Source organism: Atractosteus spatula, chromosome 8, assembly GCF_055471065.1.
Source record: "Atractosteus spatula isolate fAtrSpa1 chromosome 8, fAtrSpa1.hap1, whole genome shotgun sequence".
Taxonomy (NCBI): domain Eukaryota; kingdom Metazoa; phylum Chordata; class Actinopteri; order Semionotiformes; family Lepisosteidae; genus Atractosteus; species Atractosteus spatula.
Genome location: NC_142713.1, coordinates 16,971,630 through 16,991,093, shown reverse-complemented (window position 1 = coordinate 16,991,093; position 19,464 = coordinate 16,971,630). Strand labels below are relative to the sequence as shown.

General features: G+C 40.0%; 1 protein-coding gene across 1 annotated transcript in view; it reads right to left on the bottom strand.

The window, feature by feature from the left end:
* iqsec3b (IQ motif and Sec7 domain ArfGEF 3b) overlaps positions 1-19,464 on the bottom strand; it is a 225,971-nt gene that overhangs the window by 51,669 nt on the left and 154,838 nt on the right. The window contains exon 6 of the mRNA XM_088923128.1: positions 1,529-1,651. Coding sequence (XP_088779254.1) covers positions 1,529-1,651 — 123 coding nt within the window. The remainder of the gene's footprint in view (positions 1-1,528; positions 1,652-19,464) is intronic.

Genomic DNA, 19,464 nt, shown 5'->3' with positions numbered 1-19,464 from the left:
TTTATTATTCATAGAAAGCCATTTACACTGGCAATGGTATATTCATTACGAGTCACTTCACAATGCCCTGCCCTCAATCTCTTCACTACCTCACTTTTTCTTTAATATTCACTAGGCACTTTCTCTCTTCATTTATGCTTTATCTACTCTAGGCATACAGTTCTTAATACAACAGTAAAGCCCAGGTCTCCCTTCCTCTTGAACAAATCACCAGACACAGAGTTGCCAACTTACTCTATTGTGCCTGTGTGCTATTTTTCTAATTTTCTCTGAAGTAATTCTCTTCTCACATCACTGCACTTCTCTTCAGTACTCTTAATACTGCAATTTAATCATTATACCGTTCTTCACACTCTCACTCTCAAGTTCTCCTACATTCTCCCTCTGTTCTTGGACTACCTCTCATTCTTAAATAATACTTATTTTTAATGCTTTACTCCTGGCTGATCCTGTTTGGCCAGGAACACTTCTCTATAACAAATCCTGGCATCTCTGACACCATAGAAGCTTGTTTAATTTGACGTTCTTTGAGAGTTTCTGTGTTTGCCAGATTGGTCCATTGTGTTGTACTGTATTTTATTGTATTGTATTGAAGGCAGAGGAAACAATCAACAAATACGATTTTTACACACTTCTTTGGCTGGTAAAGATGCTGCTAGACCAGGTTTAACAATGTGAGCATTGTGTCTTCTACTTCCCTTCTTTCTCTATATGCTGACTGCAGGAGGTCAATAAGGTGTATTCTTCATAATGTCTTGTTGCTTCACTATTCTCTCTAGATTTTTCATTGGGAGAAATGTGAGAAAAAGTGGCTTTGCATCTGTTCATTTCACTTGGCCTGGCAGGTTTTGGATTGGGAATTATAAAAGATTTCCTTCACAGAGAGGGGATGATTGGTAAATTTAAGGGCATCTGAAAAAGCAGAATAAAATTTTCGCATAGCTGATCAACACAAGATGACAGAACTCTTCCATGCAAATTATCTGGACTTTCACTTTTATCACTTTTACTTAAATTCATTCTCCTGAACTACTTCTGATGTAACTTCAGTTGTCTAAATTTCTACTCTGTGTTCTGTGGTAAGAAGATACACTGTTATCATGAAAAGCAATGCCCTTTCTCCAGGTGCTAATGCCTCCAGTCAGTCATTCCCTCACATATCCTAGAATAAAAATCAGTGCAGTTGTGTCTCATTATGTAGCAAATTCCAATTACCAAGCAGTTATTGACTTAAGTCCCTACTGTTGTGACTCTTGGAGCTATGCCTCATCACATTGCACTACCATTTACGTTAACTTCTGTTGTTTTGATCAAAAACACATTTGTAATTTGGGATAACACAATGTGTCTGCTGATTTAAAGCATCACAAGTCCCCTTGAACACTGAACTTGAATGCACACCTCACACCTTCTGAAATATTTCAAAAGCACCTGCTGTTTCTGGACTGTAATTGAAAGGAGGAGTCTAAAACAGAAAATAAACCACAGGTTAGAGGAATTTCTTTATCTTATCTCACAAAGATCTTACCTGAATGCTTCAATGAGCCTCTCAACCTTCTGGGCCTCTCCTTGCACCCGGATATGTGCCTGAAACTTCCTAAGAGCTTCATCCAGCTCCATCCCAGAAAAATCCATCTCATCCACCACACAGCTGTAGATGAGAGTGAGAAAATGGTCAATGACAAGGGCTTAGAGGAAGTAGCTAGTCAAATCCCATCTTCTGACTTTCTTTCATATCCACTTTTCAACAACTAATGTCAATGTGTTTCTTTGATTTTTAATCCCTGAAAGAAAGTGGTGTAAATTGTTTAAAAAAAACAACGGTGGTGGCAAGTTAGCTGAGATACAAAATGCAGAATATCATTTTAACTGAACAGAGCTTAGAATAAGAGAAAGAAGTTATCAGAAAGTTGCTTATTCCTTGTAAGGCATATGCAGGAAGGGTCATGGCAACCTAAGGCTTATCTGAAGAAAACAAAAGATGCATAGAGGGAACAAACACTGGATAGCCTGCCATTCCATTGCAGGACACACACAAATTAGAGAACCCAAATTAACCTAGCTGGCATACAGTATATACAGAAAGAGAAAGCTTTGAAGTAGATGGAAGAAAACAAGCAAATCACACAGGAGGTGCCTCTGGCCAGAACTGAACCTTGGTCCCAATAACTGCATGTCAGCAGCCGTAAATCTACAAACCACTATGGTTAATGTGCAATTTTAATAGTTTATTAAAAAATTAATGTATTAAAATGCAAGATCTGTCTAATTAATAAGTGCTGCATATTACAATATAAGACTGAAACCTGAAAAAATGTCATGCTTGGCATTGTACTGTACATTCATTAATTTTTCTTACTTTGGATTGATGGGGAGCTTTGTAAACCAGGGAATTCCTCTATTTGTTTAGCTACGCGTGTTCATATGTTACATTTCCAATCAGGTCATCAGAAAGCAAGTCTTAATTTTACATTCATATTTGTAAATGTATTTGAGTAGCAGACACTATTATATGCTTTATTTTCCCTTTATTTACTTTTTTCCTACAATATAATGTGCACTCAGAAAAAGGGTAGGCAATTCCTACACTACATCAAACAAAACTTCATTCCACTGGTTATTGTCGGCTGACCTGCAATGGACAGGCGTCCCATCCAAGGTGTATCCTACCTTGCACCCAGTGCTTCAATGGATAGACAATAGTTGCAATAGGCAATAATTTCTGTCCATTCAAGGTTTATGTTGTAATTCCCAAAACAGCAGGAGTGAAAGATAATCAATAATAGGCCAAATTCCTCAAACAAAGGCAGTCTACCATCAAAGAGACAAAGGAAAGAAAAATATTTTTCCTGTTTTCTAAATTACAGTATGTAAACGTTCACAAATCAATTTATCAGCACAAGTTACAAGATATAAATAAAGAGACATCTTGTCAGTGTCACTCAGTGTGTGTTGAGATAAACAGAGAAATAAAACAGATGTGCTAAATGAGGCACGTTTGAGAACTGCAGCTGTACTGTAAGTGAGAGCTGTTCTCTAGCTAAACTGCTCGAAGCACTGTTCCCTGAATAGACTTCATATGTGGAGCCAAGGGACCCAGGGAAGATAGGTATATTAGGCAAGCACTGACCTGTAACATAGCTCAGAGACTGACTATTAAACCATCATTGAAAAATAAATGGACACACATTCTTAGAAGAACAAGAAATAAGATTTATCGAGCCATGACATCTTTTTAAAGGCATGTCCACAGGCAACCACATACAAAGCAATAATCTAAATATAGAAATTGTAAAGGCGGTTACATTGTTACATTAGAATGTAGAATTACATTGATTACCCCTTTTATGGCTATAACATAACATAAAAAACAAGTATACCAGCATTAATGGGCAGCCAGGAGCATAGCTGTTATTCTTGGAGAGACACAAAAATGTATGCATGAAGCCTCAAGGCATATGCAGTTGACAACTACTGTATAATTTGGAGATCGTCACTCGACCAACATACTCTGTTTCAGGATTGTTTTATCTGTGTATCAGTTTAGTTGGTGTAGGCAGTAATGGTCAGTAAGTAAAGTATACTGTGCTCAAGGAAAACAAGCCAGTAGCAAGATGAAACAATAAGTGCAAGAAACTGTTGAATACTGTGGGAAAAAATGGCTGTCTAAAACTCATGCCAAACTGGGAAAGCAGGCACCCTCTGGAGCCGATAAGTCTGTGACTGATGTTAAACCTTTGTTTATGTACAAAATTGGAGACTTTGAAGCAGAAAGCTAGTAAATGATCAAAGAAATTGCACTGGAAAGACTCCTTGAGAAATCTTGTTTTACGTGCTGTTATCTAAGAATGAATGGATAACTCATAGCCCCTGCTCTTTCATTTACATCTGTCAGACCCATAATGAAAATGAAAACAGATACCACATAAAATAATTTGCATAATAGGTGCCACAGAAGCTACTGATATTTTTCATACTGGCTGATTAGCTTCCTCATTGGTATTTTTGGCAGGTACACAGATTCATTAATCTAGGCCATATTTACAATACATGTCCCATTTGAAATACATAGAAGACATTAATAAGAAACTTTAAAGAAACAAACAATATACCACATTTGTCCAAGAATTGATAAAGTAGCCATCTGGCAGTACAGCCATTGGTGGGCAAGTCCTTCCTCTCTGTAAAATTTACAAATGTAAACACTGAATGAGCGTCCTGATAAATTAACATACTGTACTTTTCCATAGATAGTCAGTTATCCTGAATCAAAAGTTTCTTTCTCACTATGAATACTGTAGGCATGTTATAATATACAGAATACATATTGTATCTTAATCAACTAACATGGTTTGGACTAACAAAAATTAGTTTGAATATTTTTTTTAGAAATACAGATTAAAGCTTATTTTTTGCTTGATCATAAAAATGATGAGGTGTCATTCTTACAGGCTCAAAGGCTGTGGAGTATTAATGGGTTTTAAGATCCAGAAATTTGATGACACTGCTAGTAGGGGTGCAAGATTTCTAATTTTGCATACCTGGACAATAAGGAGTTAGTTTGCTGTTTTGCCAGATGTTTGGCAACCTTGCTGCTAATGCTAGAGATGATAAGAGAATTAAAAAACTGATAAGCTTGTTGAAACAACTGATTAATCGGCACGAGTGAGCATGTGATATTATCCATGATACTGGCTTGAATAAAGCAATGCTGCTAACCATTCATGCAATTGCAGAGACAATCAATGTACAACTAATGTACAAAAATGTTAAAATGAGTTTAAACCTAAAATGTTTAGTGATTAAATATAAGAGACTTTTCTAAAACACATCTGTTGTGTTAGTCATACAATACCTCTACATATTGTACTTGCACTGTACTGTACGATTATACATTATATTCTGAATCTACTCAAGGAGCTAGTAAGTACTGTATCAGCTTCTAAAGTTAGTGCTAATAACCCATTTCCTTTTTATGATCAAGTCACAAATCTACCTTTGATACCAACATTTTTTTTTCAGGAATGAGACACTCATTTCCACATTTTCAAAATATACTTTATAGCTTTTACCTGGATTTTCAACATCTTAGCACCTGGTCTAGGAATTAAAATGGTCATAAACTGTTTATTGTAAGGAAAGGGTTAAATTGCTTTATAGTTTGGTATGGGCAGGAACTTCCTGAGTGCAGGAGAGTGTGTGCTATGTGCAGTGACCTATTTCAGTGCATTAGAGATTTTCATGCTGCAATGCACTGAGTACAGAAAATTATTTGTATGAACAGATCTTTTATTACCCTGAGAGTCTGTCATCCACCCTATCAATAGTCTAAAGTAAATTTGTTTGTTATTTTGGTCGGACCAAGTGGATGAGTAATTTCTATCTATAGCTATTTCAACTAACTTTCAAATCTGTTGATTTTGTTTCTTAAACATTTGATCTATACAGAACTACTGTATGTAAGTATGCTGGTTACCAAATAATAATATTATTTAATAATAAATTAGAAAATAAATAATGAAAACATTTTATATATTTTATATACAGTACACACTTGAAGTATGTACAGTATTTTCTTATTTTCAGTATTTTCTTATTAAACAGCTGAATAATTTTAACTCTTAACTCTTAAACACCAAATTACCTCAATATACTTCTGAAACACAGTTTTCTGGAATTTAATACATTTTTTCAAAATAAACTATTTTAAATAAATTGAATGAATGTAATTCAGACATGAATCTTTCTATTTAATTTTATTATTATTTTTTGTATGGTTTGTCACTGAAATTGTCAATAGTTTCTCTTCTAGTTGAGTATCATCAGTACTTGACTATTTCTTTTTACAACCTTTGTAGCTCATAAGGAAAATAAAGGCCTGTTCACACACTCAACATATAGAGCTTTGTCAGAGCCATTTGTCTTTTAGGAAGGGTAGAAAAGGCAGCAAGTTTCTTTCTGTCTTACATGCGAGCTTGTATGAGCTGGAGGACTGCACCTCTCACTGACACCAGTACACGTTCACAGTTGATGGCACAGGAGTCACTGATGTTGTCCAGAAAAACCCATGCAAACTAAAGCCAAAAAAACCCCAGTGGCGCCCAGTCAATTCCATGTTGTCACATGGGGAATAAACAGTAAAGCACCTTAATGTGAATGGCGTGGTCCAGGCTCTGGCTGAAGATGACTTGTCTGTGAGCATCAACTTGAATGAATGACTTTACTGATTAATCCAGCAGGATGCCTCCATTAGATGGGTTAAAACATAATATTTAATCAAAACTAAGGTATAAACTTACTAAGAGCCAGGTTGAATGGATTATTTTTTCAACTGATGGATAATTATGCTTCCTGTGTTTTGGTTTAATGTACATTTAAAACAGTGAAGATAATTAACTTCTCTTTTCTGTAGACACATATTGAATAATCCTTTTAAATAGTGACAGGAGAGCATTAAGTTTCCCCGTTGACAAATATCACATTAGTAGCGGCCTGCTATCCTGAAAAATGGATATATGTACAAGAGGCAAAGAAGATCATTCTTCTAAGAAAAAAAATGTGAAAGCAAAAACAGTAAGCAAGTCCAATGCCCCAGATGAATAAATAAAACAACCTAAATATTTTATTGTGTGTTGAATATGAAGTAAACTTGTTGTGAAAAGCAAAAATTGAAACACAGACAAAAAACTCATAAAGTGTACAAAAATAGACTCCTTTCCATGTCATACATGATTAGACATTTGATGTGATTTTTTAAAAATCTGATTTGTGTAGCCAGAATCTATGGAATCATTTTAGTGCCACAGACAAAAAATATTTTTTGCTTACAAGATGGTTTACAAGATGTATACAAAACAAAAACGTTTTGCATTTGTATGAGAAAGTATTGCATTTAAACCAGATACTTTTTGCATTTATATGAGAAAGTATTGCATTTAAATGAGATATTTCTTGCGTTTATATAAGATAACATTGCATTGAAATGCAATGATTAATTTGTGAACAATATTGCCTACTACTGTATATTCATATCTTGCATTATACAGTATATGCACTAATATTGCCCCATGCAAAGTTGTATTAACAACAGAAGAATATCGTCACACTTCTCTTTGTGCAAAATAATTCTAAGCTTGTAAAATCATCCCAATCTTACAAACAAGACTGCTATTAAACTCCCAAAAAACAACTAACACCATGGAAGCCCTTTATACCCCTAAACATTACCTAAATCAATCACAACGTGAGCATGTGAAATTAACCACCATCAGTAATCACATCAAGTATCACCTATTTATCCATTTAAAAGGCCTTAATGGCCTTTTAGTGGCAGTTCAGTTGATAAACAGACCCCTTAAAGACCAGCCTGCCACAAGTGCTTAGCTACAGTGGCTATGAAAATTATTCATCCCCCACCGGACTTTTACATGTTATTGAGTTTCAATATGGAATCATAATCTAAACTGGGAATTTTTGCTCTTGTGTGACAGATAAACACTCTTTACCATCTCAGTGAAAACAAAACTCAACAGATCTTCCTAAATTAGTTGTAAATATAAATAATAATATTTAATAAATAGAATTTTGTCCTTTCTTGTTTGCAAAATTGCTCATTCTCGGGTGGGATGGGAACTTCTGAGAAATAGCAATTTTCACCTCCTGTGACAGATTCTTGATTGGATTGAGGTTCGGCTTTGACTGGTCCACTGCAGAACATTGACTTTTTTAAACTAGTGTGCTTTGGCTGTATGTTTTGGGTCATTGTCCCACTGGAAGATGAATCTTCTCCCAAGTCCATGGCTCTGCAGATAGCAGCAGGATTTCTCTGTACATTGCTGCATTCATTTTTCCTTCTGTCTTCACTAGTCTTCCAGGCCCTGATGCAATACATTTTCTCCATAGCATGATACTACCATTAGAATTCTTTACAGTAGGGATGGTGCTCCCAGGATGATATTCACTGTTATGCTTGTGGCACATATAGTATAGCGCTTACCATTGAGGCCAAAAAGATCAATTTTGGTCTTGTCATACCATAGAACCTTCGTCCACTTGGTCTCAGAGTTTCCCACATGCCTTCTGAAAAAATGTAATCAAGATTTGATGTGAGTTTTTGTCACTCTCCCATGAAGCCCAAATTTGTAAGTCACCCAGACAATTGTCATTTGCACAGTTTCTCCCATTTCAGCTATGAAAAACTGTAATTCCTTTAGAGTTGTCCCAGGCATCTTAAAGGCCTCCCTGACTAGTGCTCTTCTTCCCTGGATACTCAGTTTTTGAGGAAACCCTGTTCTTCACAGTTTCACAGTTGTGCCATATAAACTACAATTCTTTATAATTACTTTACTGTGCTTTGGGGGATATGTAATGCCTTGGAATTTTTCTTATACCCTTCCCCGATTGTTGCTTTTAAAATAACCCAATCCCAGATTTACTTTGAAAGTTCCTTTTCAAAAAAGACATTTGGTTGCACCAAAGCCTATTAACTGTAGCTGTGTAGGTCACAGTAAAGGGGGTGAATGCTTATGCAATCACTTTTATTTCTGTTAAAAAACAGTATTCTTTTTGTCAATCAATGAAGAAAAATCCTATATAAATGCATTGTGATTCCATATTGTAACACAGTAAAACATGAAAAAGACCAAGGAGGGTGAATACTTTTGATAGCCACTCTAAATAATTAGATAAAGGAAATAAGGTCAAAGATATAGTAAAAGCCCTCGAAGCCCTGAAAAAACAGATGTCCAACATGTAAAAAAAAAAATTACATAATTGCTCACTTTAATTCCTCCAGCTTCTAATAGATTTCAAATTATTTTTTTTTATTTTTTTCTTCTCTAATCAGAGCTCTCAGAGATTCACTTTTTAAAGGTAAAGGTGGACAAAGTCACCTTGAAAGTACTTTTCCTAATATCGCCTTCCCTTTTGTGCATTGCTAAAGCTCAAGCAGCACACTGTGTAATTTCTTAGAGGCAATCGTAATCTTTTTTTCAGTTTAATCAGGTGGTTTATATTCACCACCAAAAGTCTGAAACATTGTGTATTATCTTGGAAGTGAAAGAAAACGATGCCAGCAGGGCAAAGTGAAAATTTTCAGATGAGGCTTTAAAAAAAAACTACTGAGCAATTACACAGTCTTAAACAATATCTACATATTTTTACACGTATATATTTAAAATATAATTGCAATGATCATTTTTACTATTTTCAAGAAGAGTATCCTCTTAGATGGACATTATACAGTATATTTAATGCTGGACATACTCTTAAAAGGAAAGAAAGTGTTATGTTGTTGACTTTAGCTCAGCATTTAACATCATCATACCCATTAAACTTGCTACCAAGCTCAGAGCTCTGGGTCTAGATACCACCCTCTGTAGCTGGATCCTAGACTTCCTAGACAGACCCCAGACTGTCAGGATTAGCAACCTCACCTCCAACACTCTCACCCCACTGCTTTACTCCCAGTTCTCCCACAACTGTACTGCCAAGTTCAGCACAAACACCATTATCAAGTATGCTGATGATACCACAGTCGTTGGCCTGATCACTGACAATGATGAGATTGCCTACAGGGAGGAGATAAAACAACTTGCAGACTGGTGCCGAACCAACATCCTATGTCTCAACATCAGCAAAACCAAAGAGCTGATCGTTGACTTCAGGAGACAAGGAAAAGTCCACTCCCCCATCTACCTTGAAGGAACTGCGGTGGAGATGGTGAATAACTTCAAATTCCTAGGTGCTCACATCTCTAAGGACCTCACATGGTCACTCATCAAGAAGGCACAACAGTGGCTGTACTTCCTGAGAAGGCTGAAGAAAATACGCCTGCATACACGGATCTTCACTAACTTCTACAGATGTATGGTGGAGAGCATACTGACCAGCTGCATCACAGTCTAGTACAACCGTAAGGCACTACAGCGGGTGGTCAAAACTGCCCAACACATCATCAGCAGTGCCTTACCACCCATCCAAGAAATCTACAACACCAGGAGTCTGAAAAAAGCCACCAAAATTATGTCTGATCCCACTCACCCCAGTCATAACTTGTTTGTCCCCCTACCACCTGGTAGAAGGTTCCAGTCACTCCAGTCGCACACAAGACTCCAAAATAGCTTCTTCCCCAGAGCCGTCAAGCTGGTGACGCCCCCACTCCCTCTCATCATACTATGATCTCTCCTCATTTCTTCCTGTACCCACAATGACTGTACTCCTACACCACTACATACATGACAACTGATTGTAAGCCAAAATTATACTTAAAACTGTACTAGTTGTACTCTTTAATAATCGCCGTATTATTTTTGCCCTGTTCACTGTATTGCTTTTGCACTGATTTTGTCCTGTTTGTATACTTTTCTCTGTTTGTGTATTTGCAGGTTTTGACAATTTTGCACTTGCACCATACTGTTGTTTACATTGTTATTGTGTGTTGTATTTCTGAGAGACTAATGAGAAACACTTTTCACTATACTATTGCACCCGTGTAAGTATAATGACAAATTAAGTAATACACACTGGGTAAATGTCCCCATCTTTAAAAAAATCCAGTCAATATAAAGTAGTTATCACAAGACAACAGGTATCAGGGACTATATTGACTTTATGTTTGCATAGAATTGTCAGTATCTCCATAAGGATTGGAGCCTTTTTCTTTAAGTAGGCAATTACCACACCATTCAAAGGTGAAATGTGGAATTGTGAGACATGGCTAACAAGTTTTTAGACTGAGAGGTGAGGGGAGGGGCAAAGAACAGGGTAAGAAGAGACAGTGCATCTTTACACCTGGCATCTGCATGCAGCCAGTTCATTAATTAGCCCAAAACCTCTGGCTCTGCCAAAACTCAAAACATCCACCTCACCCCCATAATGAGTTTAGAGACCAGGTTAGAAAAGGTTTTCACAAGCCTCAGTCAGAGGACTCAGACAACAGACAGACATAGGAAAATTTGGTGCAATACAGACTGCACCACTGGACACAGGAGGAACTTGGATACCAGAGAGAGCAGTAGAGGAAGACTCAAGAATCATCTTCCCCACCCACCACCTGATACAGGACTCTGAGCAAACAGGGTACAGGGGAACATACATGTAAGGGACAACTTTGCTTGGGACATTAGGAACTGAAGAGGATGTCTAAGAACATTGAAAGACTTCACAGGGTTTCTTGAATATGGCAGAAGGAGGCAGGTCAAGTCACTGACCGGAGCTGTTTTTCGAGAGGAGCACTGTTGGACTGCCGCTTTGGGAGAGTGGGTTTTGGTAACTGGGTTCCATGGCGTTTTTGTGCTGATCTCAGTGTGTGTCCCTTGTGGATAATTTGTGCCATGCTCTTTGTATCGGTAGGCAGAAACAGATATTGTAACTGCTAGATTGATTGCCTGTAATAAAAAAAAGCTGTGATGTACTGTAGGATAACTGTTATGTGCACTGGTGGTTCTGGGAGAAAATGTTGGGGGAAAAAAGGAATCTTATAATTGCTAGATGGCATATTTAGCTACGAAGTTTAAAATCAGGTCCTGCATTTAAGGGCCACCAACCATGACAGAGTCATAGTGTTAAGGGAAGTTAAAAATTATTATATGAAAAAGGGAAACATTTAATAATTGGCTTTTTGACTTTCTATTTCTACCATTTGAGCACTTCACTTAGGGGTTTCATGCTGTTAGAAAAATGAATTTCTTCATTTACAGATTCCTTTTTAATATTTCAGGTGGGTAGCTGCGTCAGCATGCGTAGGCTGCAAAGGAACAAGTAATAGGTTTATTCCATGCTGAAAAAAAGAAGAAAGAGAACACAACGTTTCGGCCGTGGAGCCTTCTTCAGGTGTGAGAGAGACAGGGCAGTAGGCAAAGGTAAAGTAGCGGGAGAACAAAGGTTGGGAGGGAGGAGGAGTGAGAGGCGGGAGCAGGGGACAGAAAGAGAGGCCAATCAAGAGGTGTGAAGTCAGAATGGGTGCAGAGAGGTGTGAAATGAAACTTCCAATGAATGGAGAAAATTTAAAAGAACAGTAGTCTGTCGTTAAGGGAAGGGAGAAGGTGTGATCCTAGCTGCAGAATAATTTTAGTTTCGGTGGTCTTTCTGATGTATGAGTTTGGAAAACCGTCTTTGAGAACACAGACGGAGAGATTAGAGTGGTCGTGGCCGTCAGAGGTGAAATGAGAAACAATGGGCTTGGAGAGATCTTTAATCTTTACAGCCCTGACGTGTTCTCTGAAACGGTCTCCGAGTCTCCTTCCTGTTTCTCCAATGTAGATGGCTGGGCATTTACTGCAAGAGATACAGTAAACAAGGTTGCTGGAGGTACAAGATGCTGTCTGGGTGATCCGGAATTGTCCTGAGGGGCCTTGAATGAGTGTGGTGGTGGCTGTGTATTTGCAGGTGATACAGCGAGCTCTGTTGCAAGGGAAAGTGCCTGGTGTGGATGGTTGTTGAGGGCGGTCAAGGGAGCTGTGAACAAGGAGGTTACGCAGATTAGGTGGTCGGCGATATGAGATAATAGGGCGATCAGAAAAGAGGGCCCCAATGGAGGGATCATCCTGTAGGATGGAAAAGTTGTGGTTAATGGTCCTGGGGATAGGAAGTGTGTTAGGGTGGTAAGGAAGCACCAGAGGAATGCGGTTGTTACGGCGGGAGTTCCTGATCGGGTTGATGGTCCGGGGGGTGTTTTTGGCTCGGGCAAGGGCCCTGTCAATCACACTGCTGGGGTATCCTCTGTTGATGAAAAATGAGTACATTTCGAGGGCTTGGTTCTCGAAGTCGATGTCGTCGCTGCATAATCGTCGTAACCTAAGGAACTGTGAAAAAGGAAGAGAGTTTTTAGTGTGGTTGGGGTGAAATGAGCTGTACGGGAGGTAGCTGTGTGAATCCGTGGGTTTGTAATAAACTGAAGTGGACAGTCGGGGGTAGTTGATAGACAAGTGGATGTCTAGAAACGGAAGAGTAGTGGAAGATATGTTAATCGTATATTTGAGGGACGGGTGGAAGTTGGTGAAATGGTGCAGGAAGAACTCAAGCTGATCGTTGGAGCATGTGGCGGCACCGACGCAGTCATCAATATATCGTTTGTAGAGGTCAGGGACATAGCCAGTGTAGGCAGCGAAGAAGCGTTCTTCTACCCAGCCGACAAAAATGTTGGCATAGCTGGGTCCCATTCTGGTGCCCATGGCCAGGTGCCCATGTTTCCCTTTTTCATATAATAATTTTTAACTTCCCTTAACACTATGACTCTGTCATGGTTGGTGGCCCTTAAATGCAGGACCTGATTTTAAACTTCGTAGCTAAATATGCCATCTAGCAATTATAAGATTCCTTTTTTCCCCCAACATTTTCTCCCAGAACCACCAGTGCACATAACAGTTATCCTACAGTACATCACAGCTTTTTTTTATTACAGGCAATCAATCTAGCAGTTACAATATCTGTTTCTGCCTACCGATACAAAGAGCATGGCACAAATTATCCACAAGGGACACACACTGAGATCAGCACAAAAACGCCATGGAACCCAGTTACCAAAACCCACTCTCCCAAAGCGGCAGTCCAACAGTGCTCCTCTCGAAAAACAGCTCCGGTCAGTGACTTGACCTGCCTCCTTCTGCCATATTCAAGAAACCCTGTGAAGTCTTTCAATGTTCTTAGACATCCTCTTCATCTCCCTCAAAAAACAGATTATCCTTTCCGACAACAACATCAAAGAGGCTAAGGAATTTCTACGGCTTACAGCTCCACATCATCTTCCCTTCATAACTAACCTCATTAGATCTCTCAACTCTAAACTCTACCAGTTTCTCACTACAGAGAAGGACAAAAAACTCAGTCATCTTCTACAGAAGAAAACCATCAACACCCCGAACACCCTCACCAACCCTAACCTTGTTGTCACCATACCTTCTGACCTTTCCCTTTCACAGGATGAGCGATCCCTCCTCAGCAAAGGGCTCAGTTTTGTACCAGTTCCCAGGAAGCTGGACATCCCCCAGACCAATGTCGACCTTAACCGCTTTTACCGCAGGATCCGTCTCAGAGCACATTTTGCCGACAATTCCTCTTCACAGGCAGCTGATAACAACCCGGTTATTGATGTCATTAACAACATTAATCCCAAACAGAGCTGTTGGACTCCCTCCTCTGGCCGTTTTCCACCAGTTGATTATTTCATCAACCAATGCACTAATCAAGCTCCCAAGGCACTCTCTATACCCAGTAAACATAGGTCTAACCTCACCCAAGGAGAAAATCAGGCGCTCCAGTCTCTCCGCAACAGGGATGATATCGTCATCAAACCAGCGGACAAAGGAGGCGCTGTTGTGGTGTGGCGTAAGGATCTATACATCTCTGAAGCCTCTAGACAACTAACTGACACTTCTGCCTACCTCCCTCTCGAACAGGACCCTACCACTGACTACCAAAAGGAAGTGGTATCCACCATTTCTCTTCTTATCAGCAGTAATGAGCTCCCCCAGGAGGCAAACCGGCTCATCATGGAACATCCACAGGTATCTCAATTTTACCTCCTCCCCAAAATCCACAAACCGGACACCCCTGGACGCCCCATCGTATCAGCATGTAACTGTCCAACTACTTACATCTCAGCCTTTCTCGACAGCCTCATGAGACCGCTGGTTGAAGATCTTCCCTCATACATCAAAGACACCAACCACGCGCTCCAACTTTTTAATGATTTCCAATTTCAGGGTACCGAATGCTACATTTTTACCATGGACATCACATCTCTGTACACCGTCATTCCCCATAATGACGGCCTTACAGCACTCAAGCACATGCTGGACAAACGCACAGTGCTTGATCCACCCACCCACACCCTGGTACGCCTTGCAGAATTGGTCCTCACATTGAACGCATTCTCTTTCAATAATCTTTTTTACCAACAGGTCAGTGGAGTTGCCATGGGCACCAGAATGGGACCCAGCTATGCCAACATTTTTGTCGGCTGGGTAGAAGAACGCTTCTTCGCTGCCTACACTGGCTATGTCCCTGACCTCTACAAACGATATATTGATGACTGCGTCGGTGCCGCCACATGCTCCAACGATCAGCTTGAGTTCTTCCTGCACCATTTCACCAACTTCCACCCGTCCCTCAAATATACGATTAACATATCTTCCACTACTCTTCCGTTTCTAGACATCCACTTGTCTATCAACTACCCCCGACTGTCCACTTCAGTTTATTACAAACCCACGGATTCACACAGCTACCTCCCGTACAGCTCATTTCACCCCAACCACACTAAAAACTCTCTTCCTTTTTCACAGTTCCTTAGGTTACGACGATTATGCAGCGACGACATCGACTTCGAGAACCAAGCCCTCGAAATGTACTCATTTTTCATCAACAGAGGATACCCCAGCAGTGTGATTGACAGGGCCCTTGCCCGAGCCAAAAACACCCCCCGGACCATCAACCCGATCAGGAACTCCCGCCGTAACAACCGCATTCCTCTGGTGCTTCCTTACCACCCTAACACACTTCCTATCCCCAGGACCATTAACCACAACTTTTCCATCCTACAGGATGATCCCTCCATTGGGGCCCTCTTTTCTGATCGCCCTATTATCTCATATCGCCGACCACCTAATCTGCGTAACCTCCTTGTTCACAGCTCCCTTGACCGCCCTCAACAACCATCCACACCAGGCACTTTCCCTTGCAACAGAGCTCGCTGTATCACCTGCAAATACACAGCCACCACCACACTCATTCAAGGCCCCTCAGGACAATTCCGGATCACCCAGACAGCATCTTGTACCTCCAGCAACCTTGTTTACTGTATCTCTTGCAGTAAATGCCCAGCCATCTACATTGGAGAAACAGGAAGGAGACTCGGAGACCGTTTCAGAGAACACGTCAGGGCTGTAAAGATTAAAGATCTCTCCAAGCCCATTGTTTCTCATTTCACCTCTGACGGCCACGACCACTCTAATCTCTCCGTCTGTGTTCTCAAAGACGGTTTTCCAAACTCATACATCAGAAAGACCACCGAAACTAAAATTATTCTGCAGCTAGGATCACACCTTCTCCCTTCCCTTAACGACAGACTACTGTTCTTTTAAATTTTCTCCATTCATTGGAAGTTTCATTTCACACCTCTCTGCACCCATTCTGACTTCACACCTCTTGATTGGCCTCTCTTTCTGTCCCCTGCTCCCGCCTCTCACTCCTCCTCCCTCCCAACCTTTGTTCTCCCGCTACTTTACCTTTGCCTACTGCCCTGTCTCTCTCACACCTGAAGAAGGCTCCACGGCCGAAACGTTGTGTTCTCTTTCTTCTTTTTTTCAGCATGGAATAAACCTATTACTTGTTCCTTTTTAATATGCTGAGTGATATTTCAATATTCTTAAAAGCACTTTGAGGAACTCTGCAATCTGGTGAACAAGCCCTCCTTTCAGGAGACAGTTCAGGAAGTCTCTGATGGGAGCAGGTTCATTGCGATTAAATAGATCAGTAATGCTAGGACTGCAGTGGTGGATGAGATACTGTATGGCTGGAAACACTGGAGACACTGTACATTGTTGGGTATTGTGGTTGTTTGCCTCTTCAATGTTGCTTGTAAAGTGGGGACAGTGCCTCTGGATTGGCAAATTGGGGGGCTGGTCCCCTGTTCTGTTCAGTTTTTTTTTTACTCCCCTCCTGTGTGGGGATCCATTTTTGGAGGTGGGTGTGACCCTTAATTGGCTCTCTCTGTGGATTGGTTGAAGATAGCGGTCTGGTTTTAAAATGCCGATACGGGAAGTCTGGAAAGAGAGGTAGAAGAGAGATGTAGAATAAACTACGGCGAATTTTTGTGAGACTGATGTTGGTTTGTAGTTTTTGGTAAACGCGAGATCTGTCGGGTTTGTTTATTTGGCTGTGGTGGGGATTGGGATTGTTGTGGCTCTTGAGTTTTTTTTGTTTTCCGTTACAGCTTAGTTTAGTGTAATAAGTTAGCTTGCAGAAGACTTTTCGTTGGCTTTGCCACCCCCTTTTCTTGGGAGACAGGTTTAGAGGTTATTGGGCTGTAAGAAAGTGTAGTGTTTTTTTTGTTTGTGTATTTCCGTCCATTTAATCCCTGGCTCATATAGTAGTCCCCATTTGCCCATAGACTGAGCCATATTGGGGATGTAACATATTATATACATTACATATATGTTACATATTTTTAACAGGGAGGACTCAAGGGTACTGTATATTCCACCAACAGAGGGTCACACTCCTCAGCTTCCTTGGGACAGCCTATGGCACAGTGACAATGGAGACTCCGATAATCAAGTCTCAGATACAGAAGAAATAATATGGATTCTGTACTAGCTGTGGAACAGTAGACCAACTCTTTGTCTTCACATGTATATTTGAGGAGATATGGGAGATTGCCACCCCTGTCTACATGTTTTATGGTCTTGGAGAAGGCTTACAACTGTGTACCCAGTTGTATTTTGTGGGAAGTGGAATATAGGGTGCCGGAGCAACTTCTGTTAGCCATCTGGTCCATATGTTTGCAGAGCGAGAATCGTATTCGCATTCACGGCATTAAGTTGGTGGGTGTTGGACTCTGCCAAGGGTGCGTCTCATCTCCTCTCCTGTTTGTATTTTTTCATGGACAGGATATCAAGGTGCAGCCAAGCTTTGGAGTGTATCCAGTCTGGGGATATGAGAGTTGCATCTCTGCTTTTTGCACACTGGAGAGGTTTGCAATCAAGTGTGACACAGTTGGGATGAGGGTCTGCACCTCTGAGGTAATGGTTCTCTCCCAGAAAGGAGTGGCTTCTTTCTTCAGTTGAGAGAGGAACAGCTGCCCCAAGTGGAGGAGCTTAAGTACCTGAGGGTCTTGTTCTCAAGTGACAGTAGAGGGGATCGTGGGGTTGACCAGCTGATTGGTGCAGTAGCTATAGTAATGCAGATGCTGTACTGAACCATGGTGGTGAAGCGGGAGCTGAGTTTTCAGATAAAGCTCTTGGTTTTCTGGTCGATCTACATCCCCATTCTTACCTATAATCACAAGCTTTGGGTAGTGACTGAAAAACGTAGCTCCATGATAGGGAGAGGTGCTTGGCCAGTTGAGGCATTTCAGGCATCTGGTAAGGATGGTGAGGATGCACCTTGGCACCTACTGCTGGGAGTGTACTAAGCACAGTCCAATGGGAAGAGACTCCAGGGTAGACCCAGGACACGCTGGAGGGATTATATCCCTCAGCCGGTCTGAGAGTGCCTGGGAATCTCTTGCCTAGACTTGCTGAGGAAAGGGGAGTCGGGTCTGCCCTGCTGAGGCTGTTTCCACCTCAACCCTCACCAGGAGTAAGCCGTGAGAAAATAGATGGATGGAAGGATAACAGCCTATCCTGGCACTTTAAACTTTATGTGGGTATGTCTGTTTTTTTTTCACCTTCCAACTACCTTCCATTTTTCTCCTTAATACATCACCAACACCAGGTAACACACACACATTAAAATCAGATTAATAAACCTTGGCTACAGAATGACTGCCATAACTCCTGTCAGCAGTTGGGTGTGTGATATTTGTATGGTAGCAAAAGTAATTTACTGCATTCAGAATTGCACTGGATTACGAATCAAATAATAATTGTAAATGCAAATTAATAAAAAGGGATGGCTGCAACAGTATTTCATGATAATGAAATTACCATGGAAGTAAACCCTATTTATAAAACTGAAAAACACCCATAAAACCAACACTAACATCCACCTCTTTCTTCAATGTTTTATTTATAAATCCACAAAATTTTGATGACAATTCAATGTGGATATAAGGAGTTGCATGTTATTTTTTGAATTTCTCTTTATTTGCAATTTCACTTGTTAATCGTTAAAATGTAATTCCCAGCTGAATCTCATTAAAATCGTGTACTCATGTTAAAAGGAGCAGAATGTGGTGTGAGGCACAGTGACTGACCTGTTGTCATGGTAGCAACATGAATGCTTGATGTTAACACAAAGCTGGTGAGGATTCTTTTAGAGCTGAACTGGAGAAACTATAGTGAATTCTTATCAAAGTAGTAACGACTAATTAAATGCTGTCACTGCAGTTCAGATGCCAATTCTAATGTTTGATACATTTTTAGTACTTCATAATAAAACATTTGCTTGAAATCTGTCAGCTGAAAAAAATGGTTAATTTTAATACCCATCCATAAAACCAAAGACTGATAATCTAGAGTACTCTAAGCAAGCAATGCATGTTGTTTTATTTACTGCAGTCTATAAGAATGTCAACAAAATGTGAACGTGAAGTCCAAAATAAAAGAACAGTTAAACTGCAGTCAGTAAAAAAAAGCTTGAATAGCATTCAACAATAAGGGCTGAAAATCTCTTTTGTTTAGTAATATATTGCTATATTATCATTGTTGCTGTTGCTATTACAGCAAATTTTACAGACATAGTATCCAAATATATAAAATGTTAACATTTAAACTGTTTGGCACATAGCTAAATATATTTTGA